At 52.0% G+C, this 22,957-nt stretch overlaps 1 protein-coding gene across 4 annotated transcripts; it reads left to right on the top strand.

The window, feature by feature from the left end:
- The first annotated feature begins 6,935 nt into the window (after positions 1 to 6,935).
- Positions 6,936 to 19,647, top strand: Ldb1 (LIM domain binding 1). Of its 4 annotated transcripts, none has more exons than XM_027407154.2 (11): positions 6,936 to 7,268; positions 15,680 to 15,782; positions 15,914 to 15,958; positions 16,067 to 16,142; positions 16,240 to 16,342; positions 16,430 to 16,602; positions 17,099 to 17,221; positions 17,400 to 17,483; positions 17,579 to 17,702; positions 17,895 to 18,037; positions 18,747 to 19,647. In XM_027407154.2, the coding sequence occupies exons 1-11, from the start codon at positions 7,244 to 7,246 to the stop codon at positions 18,975 to 18,977; spliced, it is 1,230 nt and encodes a 409-aa protein (XP_027262955.1). In that variant the 5' UTR covers positions 6,936 to 7,243; the 3' UTR covers positions 18,978 to 19,647. The 4 variants fall into 4 exon arrangements, with proteins under 4 accessions (XP_027262955.1, XP_027262954.1, XP_035297690.1 ...); XM_027407153.2 differs by having other exon boundaries at positions 6,937 to 7,268; positions 17,895 to 18,043; XM_035441799.1 differs by having other exon boundaries at positions 7,114 to 7,268; positions 17,898 to 18,043.
- The last annotated feature ends 3,310 nt before the right edge of the window (positions 19,648 to 22,957 follow it).

Below are 22,957 nucleotides of genomic sequence, written 5' to 3' on the forward strand. Positions count from 1 at the left end.
AGACGGCTCAGCGGTCCAGTGGTCCTGAGTTCAATTCCCAGCAACCACATGGTGGCTCACAACCACCTTGAAAGAGATCTGGTGCCCTCTGCTGGCATGCAGGCAGAAGACAGGGTTTCTCTGTGTAGCTTTGGAGCTTATCAAAGGCTGGCCTTTGGACCAGGCTGGCCTTGAACTCACAGAGATCCCCTGCCTCTGCCTCCGGAGTGCTGGGATTAAAGGCGTGTGCCCACCAACCCCCGGGTATAAAAAAAAATCTTAAAAAAAAAATTATTCGAAGCCGGGCTTGGTGGTTCAGGCCTTTAATCCCAGCACTCGGGAGGCAGAGGCAGGTGGATTTCCAGGATGGCTAGGGCTGTAGCACAGGGAAACCCTGTCTCAAAAAAAAAAAAAAAAAAAAAAAAGATTTTTTTTAACTTTTTTTTTTCTTTTTTTTTTTGGTATTTCGAGACAGGATTTTTCTGTAGCTCTGGCTATCCTGGAACTCTCTCTGTAGACCAAGCTGGCCTCAAACTCAACAGCCACCTGCCTCTGCTTTCTGAGTGCTGGAATTGAAGGCATTCTCCTCAGTACAAAACTGAGGGCTAGAGAGATGGCTCAGCAGAACCAACAGCTCAACAATTAATCCTGGCCTCTTCCAAACATCCCCAGCTCCCGTTTAGGGCATCAGCCGCCCTATTCTGGCCTTCATAGACACCAGGCATACTTGTAGTACACAGACATTCATGCAGGCAAAACACACAAATACACAATAAGATAGAACTACAAAAGACGGTATTCATTATCTACTTCTGGTCTCCACACACATGAAAGCACACACATACAGATATCAAAAAGTATAACAAGGGCCAGGCAGTGGTGGCCCATGCTGCCTTTAATCCCAGCCAGCACTCGAGAGACAGAGGCAGGCAGATCTCTGTAAGTTTGAGGGCTGCCTGGTCTACAGAGTGAGTTCTATGACAGCCAGAGCTACACACAGAGAAACTCTGTCTTGAAAAACCAAAAAAAAAAAAAAAAAAAGTATAACAATCTAAGTCTTACCTACATACACACACAGTAAGTGCACATGTATGCATGTACTTTACTACATTAATACAAATTAATAGATCTTTATTATGTATACAGTGTTCTGCCTTCATGTATGGTTGCACACCAGAAGAGGGCACCAGATCTCATTATAGATGGTTGTGAGCCACCATGTGGGTGCTGGGAATTGAACTCAGGACCTCTGAAAGAGCAGCCAGTGCTCTTACCTGCTGAGCCATCTCTCCAGCCCCACATTAATATAAATTAATACATGTAAAAGAAAGAAAAAATCATACAACAAACACATCTGTTCAACGATGTTCATAGCAGCACTATTTGTAATAGCCAGAAACTGTAAGCAACCTAGATGCCCCTCAACCAAATAATGGATAGAGAAAATGTGGTACATTTACACAATGGAGTACTACTCAGCAGAAAAAAACAATGGAATCTTGAAATTTGCAGGAAAATGGATGGAACTCAAAGATACCATTCTGAGCGAGGTAACCCAATCACAAAAAGACAAACATGATATGTACTCACTCATATGTGGATTTTAGTGATAGAGTAAAGGATTACCATCCTACAATCCACACTGCCAGAGAAACTAGTAAACAAGGAGGACCCTAAAAGAGACACACATGGTCCCCTGGAGAAGGGGAAAGGGTCAGGATCCCCTGAGCAAATTGAGAGCATGGGAAGAGGGGGGTGGGAGCTACAAGAGTGAGAAGGGAAGAAAAGGAAGGATGCAGAGGTCATGAGGGAGCAGAAAGGTTGAGTCAGGTGTAGATTAGAAGAAAGGACATGTGATAGGTAGGATTTTAGTTGGGGGGTTGATAGTGGAGGAGGGGAGGGAGAAGGGAATTGGGATTGTCATGTAAATCAATCATGTTTGTAACTCAAAACAAAAAAGAAAAAAATTAAAAATTTTAAAACAGCAAAAAAAGAAAAAAATCAAGAGTTCCAAGCCATGTGAAACTCTGTCTCAACAATAGGAGAAAAGTATAGCAGCACGCGCTGATCTTTTTATTTGGGGAACAGGGTCCTTTGAGACAGTGTCTTTTTTTTTTTTTTTTTTTTTTTTTTGGTTTATCAAGACAGTTTTCCTGTGTGTAGCACTGGCTGTTCTAGAACTCACTCTGTAGATCAGGCTGCCCTCAAACTCACAGACATCCACCTGCCTCTGCCTCCTGAGTACTGAGAATAAAAGTGTACGCCACCACCGCTGGCTCCACAAACACTTTTGCCTGCATGTTTATGCACCACACGAGTGCCTGGTGCCTTCAGAGGCCAGAAGAGGGAGTTGGATGCCCTGGAATTGGAGCTCCCGGATTGCCCAATATGGGTGCTCGGAATTGAACCCCTGTCCTCCGGAAGAGGGCTAGTGTTCTTAACACCTAAGCCACCTCTCCAGCCCCCACCCCTAAGAGTAGAAACTGAGATGTACTGCAGGCTAAGCAGGTGCTCTACTTACCACTTACAGCTACAGTCTCCGGAATGATTTTCCTCTACCAGGCCTGACCCTGTTTAGCTTGTCGATAAGAGTAAGCATATTCAGGGTAGTATAGCCATAGACCCCATCACAGTTTTCAATGGGAATCTAGAGGAACAACCAAGAAAGACACGATTCCCACCCAGGGTGCTCCAGGGATGTTTGTAGGTCTGATCCCTACTGAGAAGGCAGCGGTAACCTAGTCAAATGCTTGTTGGATCTGTGACCTTGGGCAAATTTAAAATTACCTAAATTCCACAGGCACGGCTCCTCTAGAAGTCAAAATCTGATCTTAACCACCCCTTTAACACTATTGAGATATTTCCTTTAAAAACAAAACAAAACTGGACTACTAAATCACCAAGGGTGGAAGTGGAAATGAGAATGGGAACGTTACTCCTAGAGAAGGTGGGGCTAGAACTGAGGTATTCCGGGAGCATTGGGTAGCTCGTAGACAGAGAAGAGGGAGAAGTGCTTTAAAAGAAAGTTCACATTTATTAGCCTTCCCCGCTATGGGTTGTGGGTCAGTTGTAGAACATTCATTTTTGTATCTTGTCTTGTGAGATAGGGTTTCACCGTGTAGCCCGAGATAGACTGGCACTTCCAATCCTGTTGGGGTTACAAGTATAAACCTGGCTAAAACACTATGTGTCTTGCATGTACATGGCCTTGGGTTCAACCCGGAATACCACACAAAAAAAGAAAGCATTATGTTTTTAACTGAAATATTTTAAAAATTATATGATATGTCTGTTTTGTGTTCAGTATGTTTATGTGAGAGTATGGTAGCGAAAGTGCCATGTTGTATGTATAGCAGTTCATGGACACCTTCTGGGAGTCATCTAGTCTTCCACTGAAGATCCCAGGTATAGAACTCAGGCCTGTGTGGCAAACACATTTCTAAGTAAACACATGAGGAAATAGGTCTCATTATAACGTTTTTTCAGGGTTGGTGACACAGCTCAGTGGTCGAGTACCAGTCTAGCATATGAGACCCTGGGTTCAATCCCATTACTCACGATGGCATTTTCATATATGCTTTTAACTTTATCCCTTTTTTGGGGGGGTTGGAGACAAGGTTTCTCTGTGGCTTTAGAGGCTGTCCTGGAACTAGCTCTTGTAGACCAGGCTGGTCTCAAACTCTCTGTGTAGCCCGGGCTATCCTGGAACTTGCTTTGTAGACCAGGCTGGCCTGGAAGCTCCACTTGCCTCTGCTTCCTAAGTGCTGAGATCAAAGACTTGCGCCACTACCACCTGGCCCCTTTCCCTCTCCTAAAATCTCTTCCTCCCCTCTAAATAAAAGGCAATAAGCTCTCTGAACCCCAGTGTTGCAGAGCTGAAGATACACGATGTGTGTCCTCTACCACTGAGCTGTGGCCCAGTCCTGAACTTCAGTTTGCTTGCTCACTCATGCAGGCAATAAATAGCACCTTCCAAAGGTCCTCATGGAATCTAGGTGTGGTGCCCCATCACTTGGGAGGCAGAAGCAGAAGCATCAGACATTCTAGACAGGGGAGAAGCTAAATTGGAAAGGTGTTTGCTGTGCAAGCATGAGGACTTGGGTTTGATTCCCAGCACGTACATACAAAGTGCAGTGGGAAACCTTTCCTTCAGTGGGAAACCCTTGTAATCCCAGCACTGGGGAGGTAGAGAAGAGCACATTCCTGGGGCTCCACAGTAGCCAGCCAGCCTAGCCTAATCTGGGAGGCCCAGAGCTCAGGGAGAGACCCTGTCGCAAAAATAAAATGGCTTGCTGGGCAGTGGTGGTACACACCATTAATCTCAGCACTGGAGAGGCAGAGGCAGGTGGATCTCTGTGAGTTCGAAGCCAGCCTGATCTACAGAGTGAGTTTCAGGACAGCTAGGGCTACACAGAGAAACCCTGTCTGGAAAAAGCAACAATAAATAAACAAATAAGATGGCTCTTGAGGAACTTCACCGGAGGTTGAGCTCTGGCCTCCATGTGCACACATGAACCTGTGCACACATGTGCACAGGCACATGCAGCTGCACACACCAACACCAAACACGAAATGTCCTTATACAGGAGACCACAGGTACGAAATGCCTAGCACAGAGCCTGGGACTTGCCCACATTGCAGTTCCTTTTTTTTTTCTCCTTTCTTGCATTTCACCTTCCACATCTGCATCCTGAAAGAACCTGTGATTCCAAAGACACGGAGACCTCTGTAAGGTGGGTTGATGTCCCCATTGTCCACCAAGTGATCCGAATCACCATGGAATCTGGTCTAGCTAGTTGCATGGAATGAACGGCCTTAGGGACAAGTGGTCACAGGACTGGGAGAAGGCACACTCATGGATGCTGGAGATAGGGAGTTAAACAACCCCCTTCCTCTGTACCGCGTCACACTGTCACATTCAGCACTGTCCTGTCATCCTTGAAATCATCTTTAAATAATAAATAACCATGCCAGTACTGCTGTCTACCCTGTACTGGCGACAAGGGGTGGAGGGGCTCTCTAGCGTCTGGGTATACATTGTCTGGTTTACGTCTCATCAAGCTGCAGGTGCCAATTACAGAAGGTAAAGCTGGAATTCAGGGTGGGGCTGTCGGCTGTCCTGGTCATTCTGCTCGTGAGGGGTTGAGGCTGGATTTCAAATATAAGCCTCCAGAACTCTGGGCTATTTGTTGCCTTCGGTTCGGTTCTCTCTACTCCCTCTAGAGCTGACCTCTGAAAGAGAGTGGGAAGGAGATGGGCTCAGGCAGAGGGTGATGGTTGTGTGTGGATGGTTTCAGTCAAGTCCCTCTATGCCCTTGGTGGGGGTGGGGACACGGAAGGCTGCAAGCAGTGTAATCCAGTGTGAGGATCTCCCCCTGTTCTAAACACTGGGGGAAGGGTGGTCCATTCCTAGGCACGCCCTCATTCCAACCCCCACACTCTCCTTCCATAGTTTCTTGTTCCTTAGCAAAACTCCCCTAAGGTTGGGAGAAGGGGGTCTCACAGCACTTTAGCCTCCACATCTGTAACCTCTGGTCAGTCAAGCCAGCTGTGCAAACTCTTAAGTCCGGATAAGGAAATCAAACACCTTTCTCAACCAATCCCCCTTTTTAGCGACAAAAGGAAGCCACCACCCCCTACCCAATCTAGTCCAGATACCTAAGAGAAGGGACACTAGTCCAGGTCCCCAGCATCCACCCGTGGAACACACCCTGAAGCTAGGGCTTGGGGACCCCTTGGAACTCTGTCCTTCAGGCAGCTCCCCTCCTCCCCGCTAATAGGTATTTCCTGTTTATGAGACAGCTAGGGCTGGGCTTTGGGGAAGGGATGGAGGAGTTCTTTCCCTCTTAGGGCTGGGTTGGGGAGTCCTTGAGGACTGCCTGAAGGTTGGGAAGCTTCTCCCAATGGAAGAACAGTGTTTCTTACATAGACGGTCCAGGATGCCCCACCCCCCACCCGCGCCACGGCCTCTGCCCCTACGGGTAGGGGGCAGTGGAGGAGTCGGCTTCCTGTTCTCCACCTCCAAAACCCTCAACAGAGAGCTGTTTCCAGGGGGCGGAGGATGGGGGTGGGTGGGTAGAAGGTTCTAGGGCTGCAAGGAGAAAGTGGGGGATGGGGAGTGTCTCTTCTGGTGCGTCAGAGCCAGCAAGAGGAAAGGATGGCCTTCGCAATCGTCCCCCCCCCCCATTCAAACCTAGTGGTCACTCCGTAGCCCCCGAGATCCCCTTGCAAAACGCGGATCTCAGGCCCTTAGGCGGGGGCCCTACTTAATTAACCCCTTTAGCTCCAGTCCCAACTGGTTTAGCAGGCAAGGTCTGGCTAATTTAGAGAGGGGATGGGTCCAGGGGTTGCTCCGAGAATCAGGATCGTGCTTCTATTCGCACCCAGCTGCGGGCGGAGCGCGTGACACCGGGTCTGTGGACTGGGGTCTCGGCGGAGAGCAGAGGCAGGGGTCAGTGCCCGTCCCTCACGGGGGGCGGAGAGACGGGGCTACACCTCACTGCCCACCCAAGCTCCGCCTCCCCGAAGCCCCGCTCCCGCTCAGCCCCGCTCCCAGCCCCGCGCACCCGGAGGACGGACGCCGAGCGTGAGGCTTCGCATCCTCCGGCTCCCCGCCGCCCGCCCGCCCGCCGCTCGCCCGCCCTCGCCGGGGTCTCTGCCTCCGTGTCGGCTCGTTTTTTAGGAGCTGCGTCACATGCATGCCGTTCCCGGGGACGCTCCCTGCCCCTCGCCGCGCGGCGCACGCACGTCGTCGCTCGCGGCGCGCTCGCCCGGGTCACTTTGACACGGCTCTCCCCTCCCACCAGCAGGCCAATTAGCATATTAATAAAGCCCGGCCCGGCCCAGCCCGACTGGGGCCCGAGAGCCGGCGCCGGCGAGAGGGAGAGGCCGCGCGAGCGGGAGCGGGAGCGGGAGCGGGAGCGGGAGCGAGCGCGAGGGCGGCGACGGCGACGGCGAGGGCGAGGGCGGCGGGAGCGCACAGACACGCACACGCGCACACACGGACACACACTCCGGGGACGCACACCCGCGCGTACACACGCAGGGGCAGCTCGCCTTCCTGCCTGGCTTCCTTCCTGTCTGCTCCGCGCCTGACAGGCCCCTCGCCGCAGGCAGGGGCCGCCCGCACCGGGCGGAGGCCGGGCCGGGCCGGCGGCGAGGGCATCGGGGGCCGCGGGCGGCGGCAGCGGCTCATGCCCGGCCTGTCCCTGCGAGGGGCGGGCACCGTGACTCGGCTGGGCCCCCAGCGGCGGGCGATGTGAAGATGTCAGTGGGCTGTGCCTGTCCTGGTGAGTGGGTCTCGCGGCTGCCTGGCCGGTCCCCCCTCCCTCCCTCCCTGTCGGCTCCCTCCCCCCTGGTTTGGTGATAATTAGCATGTGGGGGCCGTCGAAGGCATGGCGGGTCGGGGGCTGCATGGAGTTAGCGGGGCTTCTGTCTGGGGAGGGTTTTCTCATCTGTGTAAATGCGCAGCAGCAGCCCAGAGGCACGGGCGGGGGGGGGGACGGGCGCTGAGGATGCCTTGTATTTTTTTTTTTTTTTTTGAGGTGGGGAAGGCTAACTAGGGAGGGATGGGGGGACTGAAATTCCCAGAATTCCAGGGTGTTAGCCAATCAGAAGTGACTTTGGACTTTTGACCCCCCCCCTCAGGTCATCGTGGAGTTGTGATTGGCTGGTTTGGGTTTCCCCCCCTTCCCTGCTGCTTATTGACTCTTACATATTTTGTGACATTGCCCCCCCTCGGGCTGTTTCTGAGGATGCTGTCTGGGGGAGGAGTTGATTTGGGCCCATCTTGCCCCCTTCTAACTTTTCCTGTCTGTTGCCACGGAAGGTTGGCCCTCCTAAGGGACAGAAAGCACTCCTAGGGGGGTGTCAGATAATTGGGCCCTTGGGTCAGCAATCTCCCTTCGTGGGAGGGGAAATGTATCAGTTCCAGATAGGCTATGAAGTAAGAGTGGTTTACAGAGTTGAGTTAGGGGGAGCAATGCTTGACCCCCCCAAGTGAAAACTTGAGAACCCAAATTCAAATCACAACCCCCCCCCCCCCCCCCACCCCCGAAAACAGATCAGCTCTTGCTAGGCCACACCTGTGTCTGAGTTTTTTCTCATAGGGTCAGAGTGTAGGCTCTACAAGTGTTAGGAGGAAAAAGTAGAGCCATGTGATGGGAGAGGTAGTCTAAAGAAGGTGCCAGAATATAGTCTGTCCCCTTCCTTCCTTGTAACTCTGTGTTCTCAGATTGGCCTTCCTCCCAGGATGGAGTCTGCTTTCTTTGGGAAGTCAGTGGTCCCTGTCCTGGGTCTAGCCTGGTCTGGATCCCTTGCCCTTCTAGGTGTCTTGTATTCCAAGAAGCCTATACGTCATAACTAGGGACCCCCCCCAACACTCACAAACACACACTCCCCCAAGGGAAGCTGCCAGTGCAGAAGCTTCCTTGGAGATCACGTGACCCTGGCCAAGTTGGACTGGGTTGGGCACACACTTCAAGTGCCTGCTGAGGCTGACATTTTAGGGGCATGGGGCCCAGGAGGAGGCCTAGGAGAGCCTGAGGATCCTGGAATATCTGGGTGTGGGAACCCTGGCTCCTTCTGCAGAGGGTGGAGAAGAGGAGGGAAGATCTTGCCAAGCTGGAATCCTGCCTAGCCTCCTAGCCGCCCCACCGATTTGATGTGTGTTTGTGTATTTTCTCCTTTGCAATTGGCCAGTGCTAGACAAGGTAGTTCATGCTCTCAGCCCACCCTTGGGTCCTTGCCCTCCAATGTCATGCTTGAGAACCCAAAGTAAGGTCAGGCTCCAACAAGCTATTGACAGACTTAAAGTCTGTCATCCCCCAGACAGCCCTGTCTTGGGACTCACTCTGTAGAGTGGGGAAGGGCCTACAGCGCTCGAACTCAGACTCTGCCTCCTGAGTGCTGGGACTAAAGGTGTGTGCCACCACCGAATGACTGAAACTTAAATTTTTATTCTTAGTTCCTACAAATATTAGATAGGGGTTGTATATGGAGAAGTTGTCAGCCTGGGGTAGGTTGGGGCATTGGTCCTGGAATTGGGGCAGAGTACCTGTGTCAGTGGGAGGGCATTTCCTCCTCAGAGTCGTTGTGACTAGCATGGAGACAGGAAGAGGCTCCATGCCCAGGGATGTGTGTGTGCATTTTCAGTCAGTGCCCCAAAACTCACGTTCTTGTCTGGTGGCTTGGGTGAGAGAGAGGGAGCAAAAGGTGGCTAAGGGGAGAGTTTTTTTTTTTTTTTTTTTTTTTTTTTTGATTGTGTAGAAGTCTGAAGGACTGGTGTCACAGTGAGTGGATGGACATGAGACTTCAAGAGGAAAACCCCATGGGAGGGGCTTAAAGAGAGGCCTTAGGTAGAGAATGGTAGGAGTTGGGGTAAGAGAAGGGACCAGGCTTGCATGTGTGGGGGAGAGCACATGTTTCATTCAACCAAGGGCATTCTGGCTGCAAATAGCAGCCCAGGCCTGAAGACCACCATCACCCTGAGGAGCCCTGGGGCCTAGGCGCCCTGGCAGGTTGCCTGCCTGCCTGCCTGAGTCTCTCCTTTGTGCTCTGCTGTCTCTGGGCTCCTCCTCCCCCAGCCCGACAGAGACAGCACATGCCCCACACATGTGACTCAGGGAAGCCAGAGCACATACAGACACACAGATGCACATGCGGGAACACCACAAGACACACATGTACACGCCCCTCTAGCCCTCTTGGTGCTCCTGGGGTGGAGAACATCTTGGGGTTAAATGACCAGAAACAGGAAGAAGCCTTGCTAAGGAGCATCTCCCTGGGCAGGATGCTGAGGCGCTAAGGCCTGTCTGGGGCAGCATGTGGCTCAGAAGGGTTAAGGCAGGGAGAAGTAGGGGGAGGGGAGGAGGCAGCAGTGGTGGCGGCTGGGAGCCAGGAGAGGAGGATGGCAGAGCGCCAGGCCAACGGGAGGCCGGGCACAGACAAAGGAATGGGGGCAGGCACACTGGAGGCCTGGGTCAGGGGCCCGGGCAGGGGGCAGTGCTGCGCCTCACACTGTGGGCTGCTTTTCTTTGAGCCCCCACCTCCAGAAGTACCTCGCAGGCTTCTCTCCCTCATCACCTTTGCTATTCTTTGCTGCCCCCCCATCCCCCACGCAGCAGCTTTTAGGGCCTTGTGACATAAGCTTGCTGCCTTCAGTTGGGCCTTTCCTGCCCTGTGCGCTAGGAAGCTGGGGCAGAGCAGGGGCAGACTTAACACAGAAAAGGGTGACCAGCCCTTTGAATGACAGGTCAGAGGCCTGGTGCGCCTTGGTGGTGCACAGGCCCCCCCCCCCTCCCCGCACAGTGAGAGGGGAGGCCCCTTTCAGACTAGACCGTTCTGAGCTCTGGGCTGGGGGCAAAAGCCAGAGCATGCCCTCCTCCCCCACCCCTATGTGGACAGTCATTTGAAGCCTGGAGGGGGAAGGGAACGGGACTAGGAATGACTGCCTTGCTCCAGGACTGGGTTTACATCAAGTAGAGTTGAAAGTCCAGGTTTCCAACTAAAAGTCCTCCTGGCTCACTTGTTCTGGTGAAGTCTGTGTATTTGGTCCCCTGGACGAATGTCCATGTGTGTATTCGAATCTGCGAGTACACTTCAGGTGATAACTATCAACATGCTTGAAAAGTTTATTTGGTTTTTTGCTGAGGCTATTTTTCAACTCCTTGATCCTTCCTCCTACTTAACCTTCTGAGTGTTGAGATTAGGGCTGTGCTCCACCAGGCCCACATGCCCCATGTGTATATGTATTTTAAGACAGGGTCTTACTATGTAGCCCTATCTGGCTTGGAACTTGTTATTTAGACTAGACTGGCCTTGAACTCACAGAGATCTGCCTACTTCTGTTTCCAAGTGCTGGGATGTGCCACCACATCCAAAACCATGTATTTATTTTTGAAATAGTCTCCACATGGCTGAGACTGACCATGGAACTCTACTCATTGAAATCCTCCTACCTCAGCTCCCAAGTTTTGGGATAACAGGTGTGTTCCACTCTGTCCAGATCACTTTGGAAAGTTTAAAGGCACAAATGACAGCTTTGTTCTGTTGCTGGTGGAAGAGTGTTCTTTATTTCAGAATTAGGATCTAAATTTTCAGGTGAGAAGGAATGTCTTATATCCTGGTGGTAGGCTATATATTGCAGATTCTGGATAAGTAGCATAGATTTCAATTGTTTGTGAAAGCTGGGGCACAGCATATGAGCAAGGAGAATGGAGTCCAGGTTCCAGAGAAGATGGGCTAGGGAGAGTCGGTGCATAGCAATTGACCAACCAGGATATCCATAGTACATACAGCGTGTGCCGGATGTAGCAAGTATTGACAGTTTTGGTATGTATGTTGGGGTCAGGATCCATGCATGGTCCCAGCCCCCATAGAAACGGACATCAAGGTCTACCCCAGACTCGGTATACGTGTAGGCAATGTGTGTGTTTAGGGTTTTAGGAGTGTGTGTCAGATACTGATTTGTGTGAAAGGTGTAATTTATGTGTGGAGCTTGTTTACAGAGCCAGGTGCAGTACCGTCATTTTCTTGCTTCTGTGTGAGTGTCATGAAAAATCCTGGCTTTGAATTGGTTGTGAATAGTGTTGGGGGAGCCAGGGTAGTGAGGACACACTCCAACTGCAGAGAATGAAAGTGGGTGTCCCTTTCTCAGAGTGTGTACCTGTGCATCCGTTTCCTGTCTAAGTAGTGGGGCCTAAATTCCCACCAAAGTTTCAGAAGTATCTCTTCCTCTAGGCAAGCTCTTTCCCTCCCACTAACCAAATACCTTTATTAAGACCTGGGGCAGTAGGAAGGATCCAAGGACCCCTTTGAAGGTCCCCTGGATAGGCAAGTTTGCCTTCCTTACCCTGACACCGGCCAAACGCTTTTCCCTAGCATCCACGTGGCTTCAGGGGTGGTGTCCCGGAAGGGTGTTCCGTAAAGGGGATCTCTGATCCAGGGCTTGGGACTCGGCTGGGTTTGGGGCGGGGAAGCCTGGACTGTCCCCCTTTCTCTAGTATTTTCAAGCTGAACTCAGAATGTGGGTCTGTGTAAAGTAACCCTGCCCCCCAAAGTTCCTCCCACCTCGCCGCTCTTGGATTTCTCCAGAGGAGCTCAGAGTGGCTTCTCAGGCCGGCCTTTAACCTGAGGGGGGTGGGGGTTGGCTGGCTGGGTGAAGATACTAGGAGTCTGCAAAGGCCAGCACCGCCCTTCACCTCTGCATGTGGCTCTGGAGGGTGCGTTTCCCTGCCGGCTTCCCTAGGCCTCCTGCCGGTCCAGGTCTCCCCTGGCCCAATCCGTTCAGTCCCCAGCCTCCGGGTCTCAATCTCTTTTGTTTTTCTCAGCAGTCCCTCCTCCCTCCCTCCGCTCTTCCTCCTCGCTCGCGGGGAGGGGGCGGGGCCGGCGGGGCAGCTCCACCCTCCGCCCGCCCTGGGGCCTCCTTCGGAGAGAGGCTCGGAGAGCGAGCGGGGAGGAGAGGGAGGAGGGAGGGAGCAGGGAGAGAAAGGGAGAAAGGAAGGAGCGGGCGGCGGCGCGGCGAGCGAGCGCTGCGTGTGTCTGAGTGTGCCAGTGTGAGTGAGTGTGAGTGCCGGGCCCTGCGTCTCCCGCCTCCCCAGCAGAGGGGCCCGGTGGCCTAGGGAGGGCGGGCGGGCTGCTTGGAGGCAGAGGCAGCGAGAGGCGGCGGCGGGCAGAGCCGAGGAGGAGGAGGAGGAGAGAGGAAAGAGCCGAGCAGCCATTGTTGAGGGAAACCTTGCAAACAAAGAAGGCTCCGGACTCCCCGCGGCCCCCCGCCCCCCAGGCCGGCCCCCCGGCCCCCGGCCCCTGGCCCAGTGGCCATTGTAACTTTCCCCCCGGGCTGTGGACGCCGCCGGGCGGGCGGAGGCTGTGCACGCGAGTCTTTGTGCGGCCTGCGGAGTGGAGCTCCCAGCTAGACCGGCCTGTCCCACTCGGGACATGAGCTGCTGAAGTTGGCTCCACCTAAGTCCTCACCCTTGCCAGGGTCCCTGAGGGCTCCCCGCACCTTCCCCGATCCCCTCAGTTCTCCCAGGTAAGTCTGGGCACCTTGAAGCTTGTTGGGGTGGGCAAAAGGCCCTATGTCTAGCCCAGGCCTGGTATGCTGGCTGGGGGAGAAGTGTCCCGGCTCCCAGCGTGGGGGCTGCAAGCGTGCTGACCTATGGTCAGCCCCGAAAGGGAGGAGGCCAGCCCTCAGGTCAGTCTGGTTACCATGGAAATGCCCAGCTGGAGGTACCTTCTCAGCCTCGGGACGGTGCTTCCAAACTGACCAAACTTTGCTAGTTCTGAGCTCCTTTTTTCAGCCCCCTTCCTCAAAGCTTTCAGATGGTTGAGGGGCAGGTGTTGACTCTGGGGCTGAATAACACACTTCCTTCACTCCCACCCCCACTTTGGTCCCTGTGTTCCTCCTCCTGTGGACAGGCAGCAACAGGGACAGATGGTCAGGGTGATGGCCCTCCCCTTCTCACTCCCAGCCCCTTGTGCTGGGCTACTGGGAGTTGCTCTTGGAGAGATGCTGAGTTTTTGTGTCCATTCACTTGAGATGTAAATAGAGGCCCCAGAGTTTGGGCTTTAGCTCTCCCCAGAACTTTTAGCAAAGCCCCAAATTATACCTGTGAGGAACTCAACTGCCTTGCTTTCCTTCTCCAAGTTCTTGAGCTGATAAATTTCTTCAGGAGACTCAAAAATTCAGTGGTAGTTCTGCTTTTTGGGAAAAGGGGATGAGGGCCAGTTCTGAGAAACCATTCTCTTTGATTCATTGCCTAGACCTGGCCTTTGGTGTACTACATACCTTCCAACTTTAGTCTGTCCTCTTGTTTGTGCAGTGGAGAGTCTTGAAGACTGGTAGAGACTGTCATTTCCTGAAACACAGGTTCAGTCCGGGACTAGTGTGTGGAAGCAATATGCTTGGAGTGTGTGGACCTGTGAGAGCTCCCGCGTGAGATGAGGACTTTTTGTGGGCACCCTGATACTGCCTGGGGCTGCTGGGTTCTAGCCCTTGGTAGGCGTGTTGAGGCGAGCTGAAGGTGGGAGCCTGTTAGGCAGGGTGAGGCACACGCGTGTGTAGGCACACACAAGCTCTGACTCTTGGCACCTTTAGAGACTGTAGTCTGGGCCCCTCTGGGACCCTCCTTTTGCCCACATTGTAATATGGAGCCGCTGGGGAAAAAATTAAGTGGCACATGTTGGCACAGGGTCTTTCTTTGTCTCTCCCCCCCAGGAGCAGAATAAATTTTATATCTAAATTAGGGGACAGGGCTCAGATATAGCCAATACAGGTAGCCTTCCAGGTGCACTTAAGTTTTAGGGGCCAAGGAAGTGAAAACAGGACCAGAACCTTTGAGACTATGCCTCAGTTTCCTCTCTTTTTCTGGTGGGGAGGGGAAGAGTTGTCTGGGTAACTGGCTTCTATCCAGGTATGAATTTAACTGTAGCAGTCATAAACTAGTATGTAAGCAAGTACACATGCTGCTTTAAAGTGTGGGGGGCCCGTGCACATGTCCATCTACAACAGAGACCTTTCCAGTTAGTGTTTGTCTCTACTGAGCCCCCGGAAGGGAGGCTCTTGACAGGTTCCTGTGTTGGTTTGTAAGTAGAATGTAGTGGAAGCCCACCTGCTTCCCTCCTACCCCGAGGCTCAAAAAGGGCTAGACATTGAGTTTCTGGTCTGGAAACAATGGTCTGCCCATTGTAGGTGTGGGTATGGGGGCTAGGCTGATAAGGGAGTGGCTGTTGGTGGGGGAGGCCAAAAGCTCAACTGTTATCTGGGGGACCGCACCCAACAGACACATCAGCCCCCCTTATCTTTCTTTCCCTTGCCCTCCTGAGACCTGGCAGGGTGGAGGAAGAGCAGAGAATTCCCTAAATCCCTCTATCTGTCCCCACCTTGGTCACCAGAACACACAATAAAGGGGTCAAAGGGTAGAAATAGAGTAGGATATGGGAATTAGAATATCTAGGTTCAGATCCGAGCTTTGCTGGTTACTAATAGTATGTTCTTGGCAAGTCCCTTTCTTGGTTGCCATATCTTAAAAAATGAGATTGTTATTGTCAATCCTGCTGCCTCACAGAATTGAATGAAACCATGCAGGGAGAAAGGAGGTTTGCAAACTTGTAGTTTTTTGGTCTTTTTTTCTGTGATACTGGCATTTCTTCCTTGCTTCAGTTCATCCTTCATCATTCAGTCTTAGCCCAAAAAATAGTATCTTGAGTACAGACTGGGATTAGGATTCACTACTCCTTGCTCCTTCCTACCTGCCTGCCTGCCTGCCTGCCTGCCTGCCTGCCTGCCTGCCTGCCTGCCTTTCTCTTCCTAATTTTATTGTATTTTTAATTATGGGGGAGGAGACATGGGAGGGTGTACACATTTGCAGGTACCCACAGAAGCCAGAAGAGGGTGTTATGTCCCCAGGAGCTGGGGTTACAGGAGGTTGTAAGCATCCCAATGTGCTGGGAACCAAACTCAGGTCCTCTGGAGAGTGAGTAGTATGGGCCAGCTCTCCAGCCTCACTCCCAGTCTCTTTAATTAAATAGGATGGGAGCTAGATTTTTGTAGAGGTCCTTAGAGTAGTCTGCTCTGCTAGTTCACCCACCCTCTCTGGGAAACAGACCAGAGACTCCAGAAGACCTGCCTTATCCACAGGGTCTAGCAGGCTTCCAGGGAAGCTCCCAAGAAGCTTAGAGGAACTGCCATTCTCTTTGTTAGGTTGTTCCTCAAAGTCATTCAAGCTGTACTCACCGAAGGAGCCCCCGAACGGCAACGCCTTCCCTCCCTTTCACCCCGGCACCATGCTGGATCGGGATGTGGGGTGAGTTGCTCCCCTACTTCCTAACCCTCATTAGATGGTAGCCTGCCTGGAAAGGGAAGGGAATGTCCTCCCCCCTTCTCCAGTGGTTTCTGTCTTCCATCCGGGTTCTCATAGTCTCTTCCCTTACACAGCCCAACTCCTATGTACCCACCTACATACCTGGAGCCTGGGATAGGGTAAGTGGAGTCCAGCCAGTAGAGAAGCTTCCTCTGCATGGACCTAGGCAGGAGTGGGGTAGATAGATAGGATGATTCTGCTTCTGACCTCACTGCTTCACTCCCCAGGAGGCATACACCATATGGTAACCAAACCGACTATAGGATATTTGAGCTTAACAAGCGGCTACAGAACTGGACAGAGGTATGGCCAAGGGAATAGAGACTAGGAGGGGAGGGCCAGATGAACTCCCCTTTTGGATGTCTCGTTGCACGCGCACACTCATTTCTGTGCTCTTTAGGAGTGTGACAATCTCTGGTGGGATGCTTTCACGACTGAGTTCTTTGAGGATGATGCCATGTTGACCATCACTTTCTGCCTGGAGGATGGACCAAAGAGATACAGTGAGTGGCCTCTGTGAGAACTTTGAGAGTCTGCCTTGGTCCTTTTTGAAGTACCTCTGTCTTGAACAATTTGTCCTGTCTGTACAGCCATTGGCCGGACCCTGATCCCACGCTACTTCCGCAGCATTTTTGAGGGGGGTGCTACGGAGCTGTACTATGTACTTAAGCACCCCAAGGAGGCATTCCACAGCAACTTTGTATCCCTCGACTGTGACCAGGGCAGCATGGTGACCCAGCACGGCAAACCCATGTTCACCCAGGTCAGCAAACCAGCAGGATATGGAACACCAAGGGCACCTGGCTTTGGTTTCCTCTTTCCCAACATGTACTACAGCTGTTCTTCCCCACGGAGGCATCACGGGAAGTGGCCAAATGAGAAGGGAGGGCAGGCATAGCATCAGCAGATATTTATTTGGTTTATTCATGTCAGTTTTCTGGGCCCCGAGGTATACGATGAATGAGAGCCTGCCCTCATAGAGCTTGTAGCAGATGGGTTTTTCTCTGGCTACTTGGGAAAAGGACGAGGATCTGTTAAGCTTTCCTACTATGTGTGTGTAAGTATATGTGAGTGTAAAGGCCAGGTGTGACAGGTATATGGGGGGGGGGCGTGCTGCAACACTTTATGCACCCAGATATTTGCACAGGTAGCAGGAAGTTTTTTGCAGGGGGAGAGATCCTGAGTCAAGGGGAGAGCTGTAGCAGGCACATTTTTGTGTCTGTGGGAAAGGGGCAGGGATATGATGAGCCTATCCCCAGGTGTGTGTGGAGGGCCGGTTGTACCTGGAGTTCATGTTTGACGACATGATGCGGATAAAGACATGGCACTTCAGTATCCGGCAGCACCGAGAACTCATACCCAGGAGCATCTTGGCCATGCACGTGAGTCGTGAGCAGGACCTAATGTAAGGGCAAAGCTAGCGGCAGTGGGGTTGAGCAGTCTGTGCCATTTCCTGTCTGAATTTAGAGGACAGAGGGGAGATGGGTTTAATATTAGCCCCTTTTTCTTAATGTCACATGCTCAGGTGTTCAGATGCCACTGTTCTTTCTCTCTCTCCAGGCCCAGGACCCCCAGATGCTGGATCAGCTCTCCAAAAACATCACCCGGTGTGGGCTATCCAATTCCACTCTCAACTACCTCCGAGTAAGTCTCAGATCACCCCAGTTTTGCCCCAGGCTCTCTCGTTTGAGCTGCATGTCTCCCCTAACAGTGTAATCCATCTTCTGGTCTCCCGGCAGCTCTGTGTGATACTCGAGCCCATGCAGGAACTCATGTCACGCCACAAGACCTACAGCCTCAGCCCCCGAGACTGCCTCAAGACCTGCCTTTTCCAGAAGTGGCAGCGCATGGTAGCACCTCCTGGTGAGTGCCTTGCCCTGCTCTGACAGGACACCCTGAGGCTATGTCTCTTATCTCCATGAAGTTCCCTCTGCTCTGTTTCTTACTCCTGGGACTACAAGACTGAGGACAGGGTAGACACTTCTCCTGAGGAGTGGGAATGGAGACTAGGGGTCCAGGGCCCTATCCCACCTGAGTGTCCTTTCCCTGCCACAGCGGAGCCTGCACGACAGCAGCCCAGCAAACGGAGGAAACGGAAGATGTCAGGGGGTAGCACCATGAGCTCTGGGGGTGGCAACACCAACAACAGCAACAGCAAGAAGAAGAGCCCCGCCAGCACCTTCGCGCTCTCCAGCCAGGTACCTGTAAGCATCTCGGCTTTCTTCTCTTCTGGGCTGCCCCACTGCTCATCCCTGACCCCTGTCTGACCTGAGCTTACAAGCAGGCATAGAAGCAAAGACAGTTTCCCCATGTACTCTAGAGCCAGCATGATCTGATTCCTTTCACTGATGAGAAAATCCTTGCCAGGCACATACATGCATGGTTGTGATCACACAAACTCAGCCATAGGTGCATAGAGCATGGGACAGGATCTGTGTGAGAATGTGCAGCGTTGAGAGCAGATAGCGTGAGGCCACACCCATCAGAGTACACGGACACTGATGGAATCGTTTGCAGGCTTGAAGGTCGCATACATAGAATACATGCACATTTACGCACATGCACATTTCCCTCCCTCATGTTTTTGGTCTGCTCACTCTCTTACATATAGACAGAAGTTTAGGGGACCCCAAAAACCAGAGGGGGGTGGTTTAGGGAGCTAGGGAGTAAAAATGGTATTTCCAGAATCCAGTGGGTAGGGGCTAAAAGCTGTGATGCTCTGGCATCCTTTAGTGGGAAGGATTCCAGGAGCCGAGGGTGTCTAGAGTTGGGGTTTTAAACTGGGATATGAAGAGGGGGCGGGGTGTTGAGCTTGTAGGGAGGGTATGGGGGCTCTGGGGATATCTGCTGCCCTGGGTCGGGCGAGCCCCTGCCCCGATTATGTTTGGGGACCTCCGCCACTCTCAGGATGTGATGGTGGTGGGGGAGCCCACCCTGATGGGCGGGGAGTTCGGGGACGAGGACGAGAGGCTCATCACTCGGCTGGAGAACACCCAGTTTGACGCGGCCAACGGCATTGACGACGAGGACAGCTTTAACAACTCCCCCGCATTGGGCGCCAACAGCCCCTGGAACAGCAAGCCTCCATCCAGCCAAGAGAGCAAATCGGAGAACCCCACGTCACAGGCCTCCCAGTAAAGAAAGGCCCTGCTGTGGCCACCCAGGGCTCTGCCTGCCCCACCCCTCACAGCCCAGGGAGCAGAAGACAAATGAGAGACTGAGCATCTGAAATGGGCAACCTCCATCCATCCACTTCAGGGAGGAACTGGACTCATGGGGGGCAGGTGCCAAGATTTGCCCCAGAGTTGCCCTGGGCTGGGCCTGGCCCCTGCAGAGCCTTTTGGGGGAAGGGGGTTCTCATATTGATGCCTGTGTGGACCCTGGGCCTCTGAGATGTCCTAACCCTCCTCTCCCCAGGGCATTTGCCCCCATTCTCACCCCAGGTTCTGGGTGTCCCAGCTTCCTGATTTGTCCCTCTGAGCCTGGGGTTTATACCCACAGCCCTTAGGGGCTTAAAGTTATGGGGCTTGGTTGAATGCCTTTCCCCTAGGCGGCTGTTAATAGAGGGTAAAATTCTGGGATCCTCCCTTTTGCCACTTACCCAGCTCCAAGTTTTTAAAAAAAAAATAATATTATTAAAAATGTAAATTAAAAAAAAGTTACTCATGTTCCCCTACTCCCCTGTTGAAAATCCATCTACCTCCCTCCTTTCGGCAGATGGAGGGTCTAGGACCCAGGTGGGGGTGAGAGTTGGGGCAGGGCAATGTGCATACCATTTTATACAGTTTGAGAAGCTTCGGACCAAGGAGTCACTTTGTCATCTCTTTTCTTTCCCTCTGGGGTGACTGGAGTTGGGGGCAGCATGCCATCGTGGTGGAGGTGGGATCATTGATGACCACATATTTTGACAACCCCCTGTTATCCGTCTCCCCAGCCTCCAGGGCTCTAGCCTGGTCTCCTAGTGCTTGTGAGTCCCTCTAGCCCTCCCCCTCCATGGTGTGTATTTTTGCAGTCCTCTGTAGAGCAGCTGTCTTGGATGGGTGGGGAGGCTCCTCCTCAGGGAGCATAGAGGGAAGAAGGGAACTGCTTTGTTTGTCTCTGTGTTTTTTTGTCTCAGTGTGTCAGGAATAGGATGAGAGGACTTTAGCCACTTTACTCCAGAGCCCTCCTCTTCCATCCCCTCAAACTGTTATTAGTCCTAACCACTCTTGCACGGAGGAAAGGAGCTGCAAGGCTATCCAGCAAAGCCCACCAAGCAGAAAGGCCTCTGTCATACCCCATCCCGTGTCCCCTCTCTCACAGAGGGGAGGAGGGGCAGCCAGTATCCTCAGCTCCAAATTGGTGTTGGAGTGTGTGGTGCAGGGTGAGGAGAGGCCCAGAGCAGGGTTCTTTGGCTCATGGCTCTGATGCCTTTTCCTGTGGCCAGTCCCAGAGTGTATGGGTGCCTCCTCTCTCCCCGTTTTCCCTTTTGGATTTTGGGGTCCCTTGTGCCCTGCTTCCTCCATGCCAGCCACTTTTGGGAGGATTCTGTCAGGAGCCAAAGGAAAGGGTGAGGAAGGTGGGTGTCCCATCCCTGCTGTAATGATTTTTTTCTTCTATTTTTTTCTTTTTTCGTTTTTCTTTTTTTTTTTTTTTTTTTTTTTTTTCCTATTTTTGGCCAATTGAGTCATGTATGGTACCAATCAATAAAGAGACTTTTTGGTTCGAGAGTGTCCTGGTTAGTCATTGGTGCAAAGTTTGTCAGGCATGGTGACAGCCTCAGAGGCGAGAGGCTCTCTAGTCTATATAGTGAGTTCCAGGCTAGCCAGGACTATACATTTGAGACCCTGTCTCAAAAACAAGATTCTTGAGTTCAAGACAGGCTTTCTCAGGAATTTCCTTCCTTCTCACATTTTTCTCAGTGGAGCTATTCTGAGTCAGGGCTGTCTGTCCCTCCAGGTCCCAGTCTTTCTTCCTACGTATCCCATCCAGCCCCAACACCCCCAATCCCAACTGTTGCCCCTTACCTCTAGCTGTTACAAGGTTGCTGTACTGTGAAGCAAGGCTCCTGGGAGAGAGACTTGGATGAAGATGTTCAAAGACTTGTGGGGAAGGGGTCTTTGGAGGGAACTTGGGTTGCAGGACCTTGTGAGCAGTTAGATTGCCTATGAGGCTGGGCGGTGGTGGCGCACACGCCTTTAGTTCCAGCACTCGGGAGGCAGAGGCAGGTGGATCTCTGAGTTTGAAACCAGCCTGGTCTATTAAGAGCAAGTTCCAGGATAGCCTTAAAAAAAAAAAAAAAAAAAACCGCAGAGAAACCCTGTCACGAAAAAGAGAATGCCTGTGAGGTTCTTTCTGTTTTCTGGGGCATCCCTAAAAACAAACAAACCAGCCCATATGAGGTCCTGGTGAGGGATTCTGAGAGGAGCAGAGAATTATTTGTCCCCTCCCAACTTTGTTAGGGGCACCTAAGTTCCATAGGGAGATAGGAGAAATAGGACCCCTTCAGGTTTATTTTCATTAGCTACTAACTTCCTCACCATTGAAGAGATTGTCAAGATCCTGGAGACCCTGCTGTGGGTTGGAGCTTGGGTCTTAGCACTCATGATTCCCCCTGTCACCCAGTGTCTCGTTTTTATCCTAAGGGGAAGCCTCAGACCCTTCCCCTCCTGGGGTCTGTGGATCTTCAGTTAATCCTGATAGGCCTGTGCTTCTGCTTCACCTGCCCAGTTACAGAAAGATAACAGAAGAGCTGGCTAGCACACCCCTGTCCCCCCCCACACAGTTACCCGTCCCATTGCCAGCCTAGGAATGTGCCCACGAATGGATACGGACACACCTCACACACAGGCATGGACACACCTCACACACAGGCGTGGCCAGCAGATGATTTGCTGCAGAGCACATATCCAGCCTTTTTCGTTTGAGTGTGTGCCAGTGTGTTTATGCCGAGGAGTCCCAGGTATGTGTGTAAATGTATATAAAGTATATTAATGTGTACATACATGCATATTTGTGTATGGGTTGGAGAATTCATTCAGCGAGTATTAGTTGAGGCCTCTTAGCTACCTACCAGACCTAATTCTAGGTGCTAGAAGTGTAATACTCAATGAGGCAAAGAAAACATGACATTTGGGGGTGCATAGAGGCTCTAAGTATATAATGAGAGTATGTTTATATTGAATGCATGGCTTAACAGTGAGGTTGTGTTGAGTTATTGGGTCCTGGGACGGTAGTTGTAAGACTGAATTCAACGCTTGCTCCTGTGTGTGTGTGTGTTGGTGAAAGAGCTAGCCAGGTGCAGACCCTGCCCTGCGCTACCCTGCTGGGGGAGAAGGGGTGGATCCAAGAGACAGGAACTAACTATTCGAACTCAGGAAACAGTGGTTAGCAGTTTCCCCTGGAGCTCCAGATCTGGGTCCTACCCAGTGTCCCCCAGTAGCTCCTGTGGGGAAGGCCCCTGGTGAAAGCATTTTCTGAGGTAAAGGAGGGGAGAGCCCTCCAAGATTCCCATGCCCTGTTAGAGCCACAGGTGTATGTTAGTCCCAGGCTCCAGCGTGCTGCTGAACTCAGTCTGTTCCCAACAAACCAGTTCCCTCAGCTCTTTCCCAGCTATGGCCTGGATACATGGAACCTGAGCTCTAAGCCCTTTCTTCAGACTTGTAAGTCTTTCACAACCTCCAGCACCCTTAAGCTAGCTTGACCGTCTTTTCAGTGGGAAGACTGGTGCTGGAGAGATGGCTCAGCAGTTAGAAACACCTTCTGCTCTGAAGAGGATCAGAGTTTATGTCCCAGCTCCTTAGAACCATCAGTGAACCCCAGTTCCCAAGGTTCTGGTGCCCTCTTCTGACTCCAGAGCACATAACCTAAATGTAGGCAAACACCTACACACATAAAATAAAAATAAGTGTTTAAAAAAGGAGGACCCTGGGCTGCCAGCCTATACCCTTAAAATCAGATCTCAAACTCCTTTCCCTAAACAAAAACTGGTCTCTCCAGCCCTCTTTTTTTTCCTTTCTGTGACCTTTCTTTGTTTTGTTTCTTCTTCTTTTTTTTTTTTTTTGGTTTTTCGAGACAGGGTTTCTCTGTGTAGCTTTGGAGCCTATACTGGCAATCACTTCTGGAGACCAGGCTGGCCT

Source organism: Cricetulus griseus, chromosome 3 (genome assembly GCF_003668045.3).
Source record: "Cricetulus griseus strain 17A/GY chromosome 3, alternate assembly CriGri-PICRH-1.0, whole genome shotgun sequence".
NCBI classification, from domain to species: Eukaryota; Metazoa; Chordata; class Mammalia; order Rodentia; family Cricetidae; genus Cricetulus; species Cricetulus griseus.

Coding starts and splice junctions, on each gene's coding strand:
- Ldb1 (XM_027407153.2), top strand. CDS start 7,244: ATGTCAGTGGGCTGTGCCTGTCCTG. Junction 17,484..17,578: donor CCACTCTCAACTACCTCCGA/GTAAGTCTCAGA, acceptor GTCTCCCGGCAG/CTCTGTGTGATACTCGAGCC. Junction 18,044..18,746: donor CGCTCTCCAGCCAGGTACCT/GTAAGCATCTCG, acceptor CGCCACTCTCAG/GATGTGATGGTGGTGGGGGA.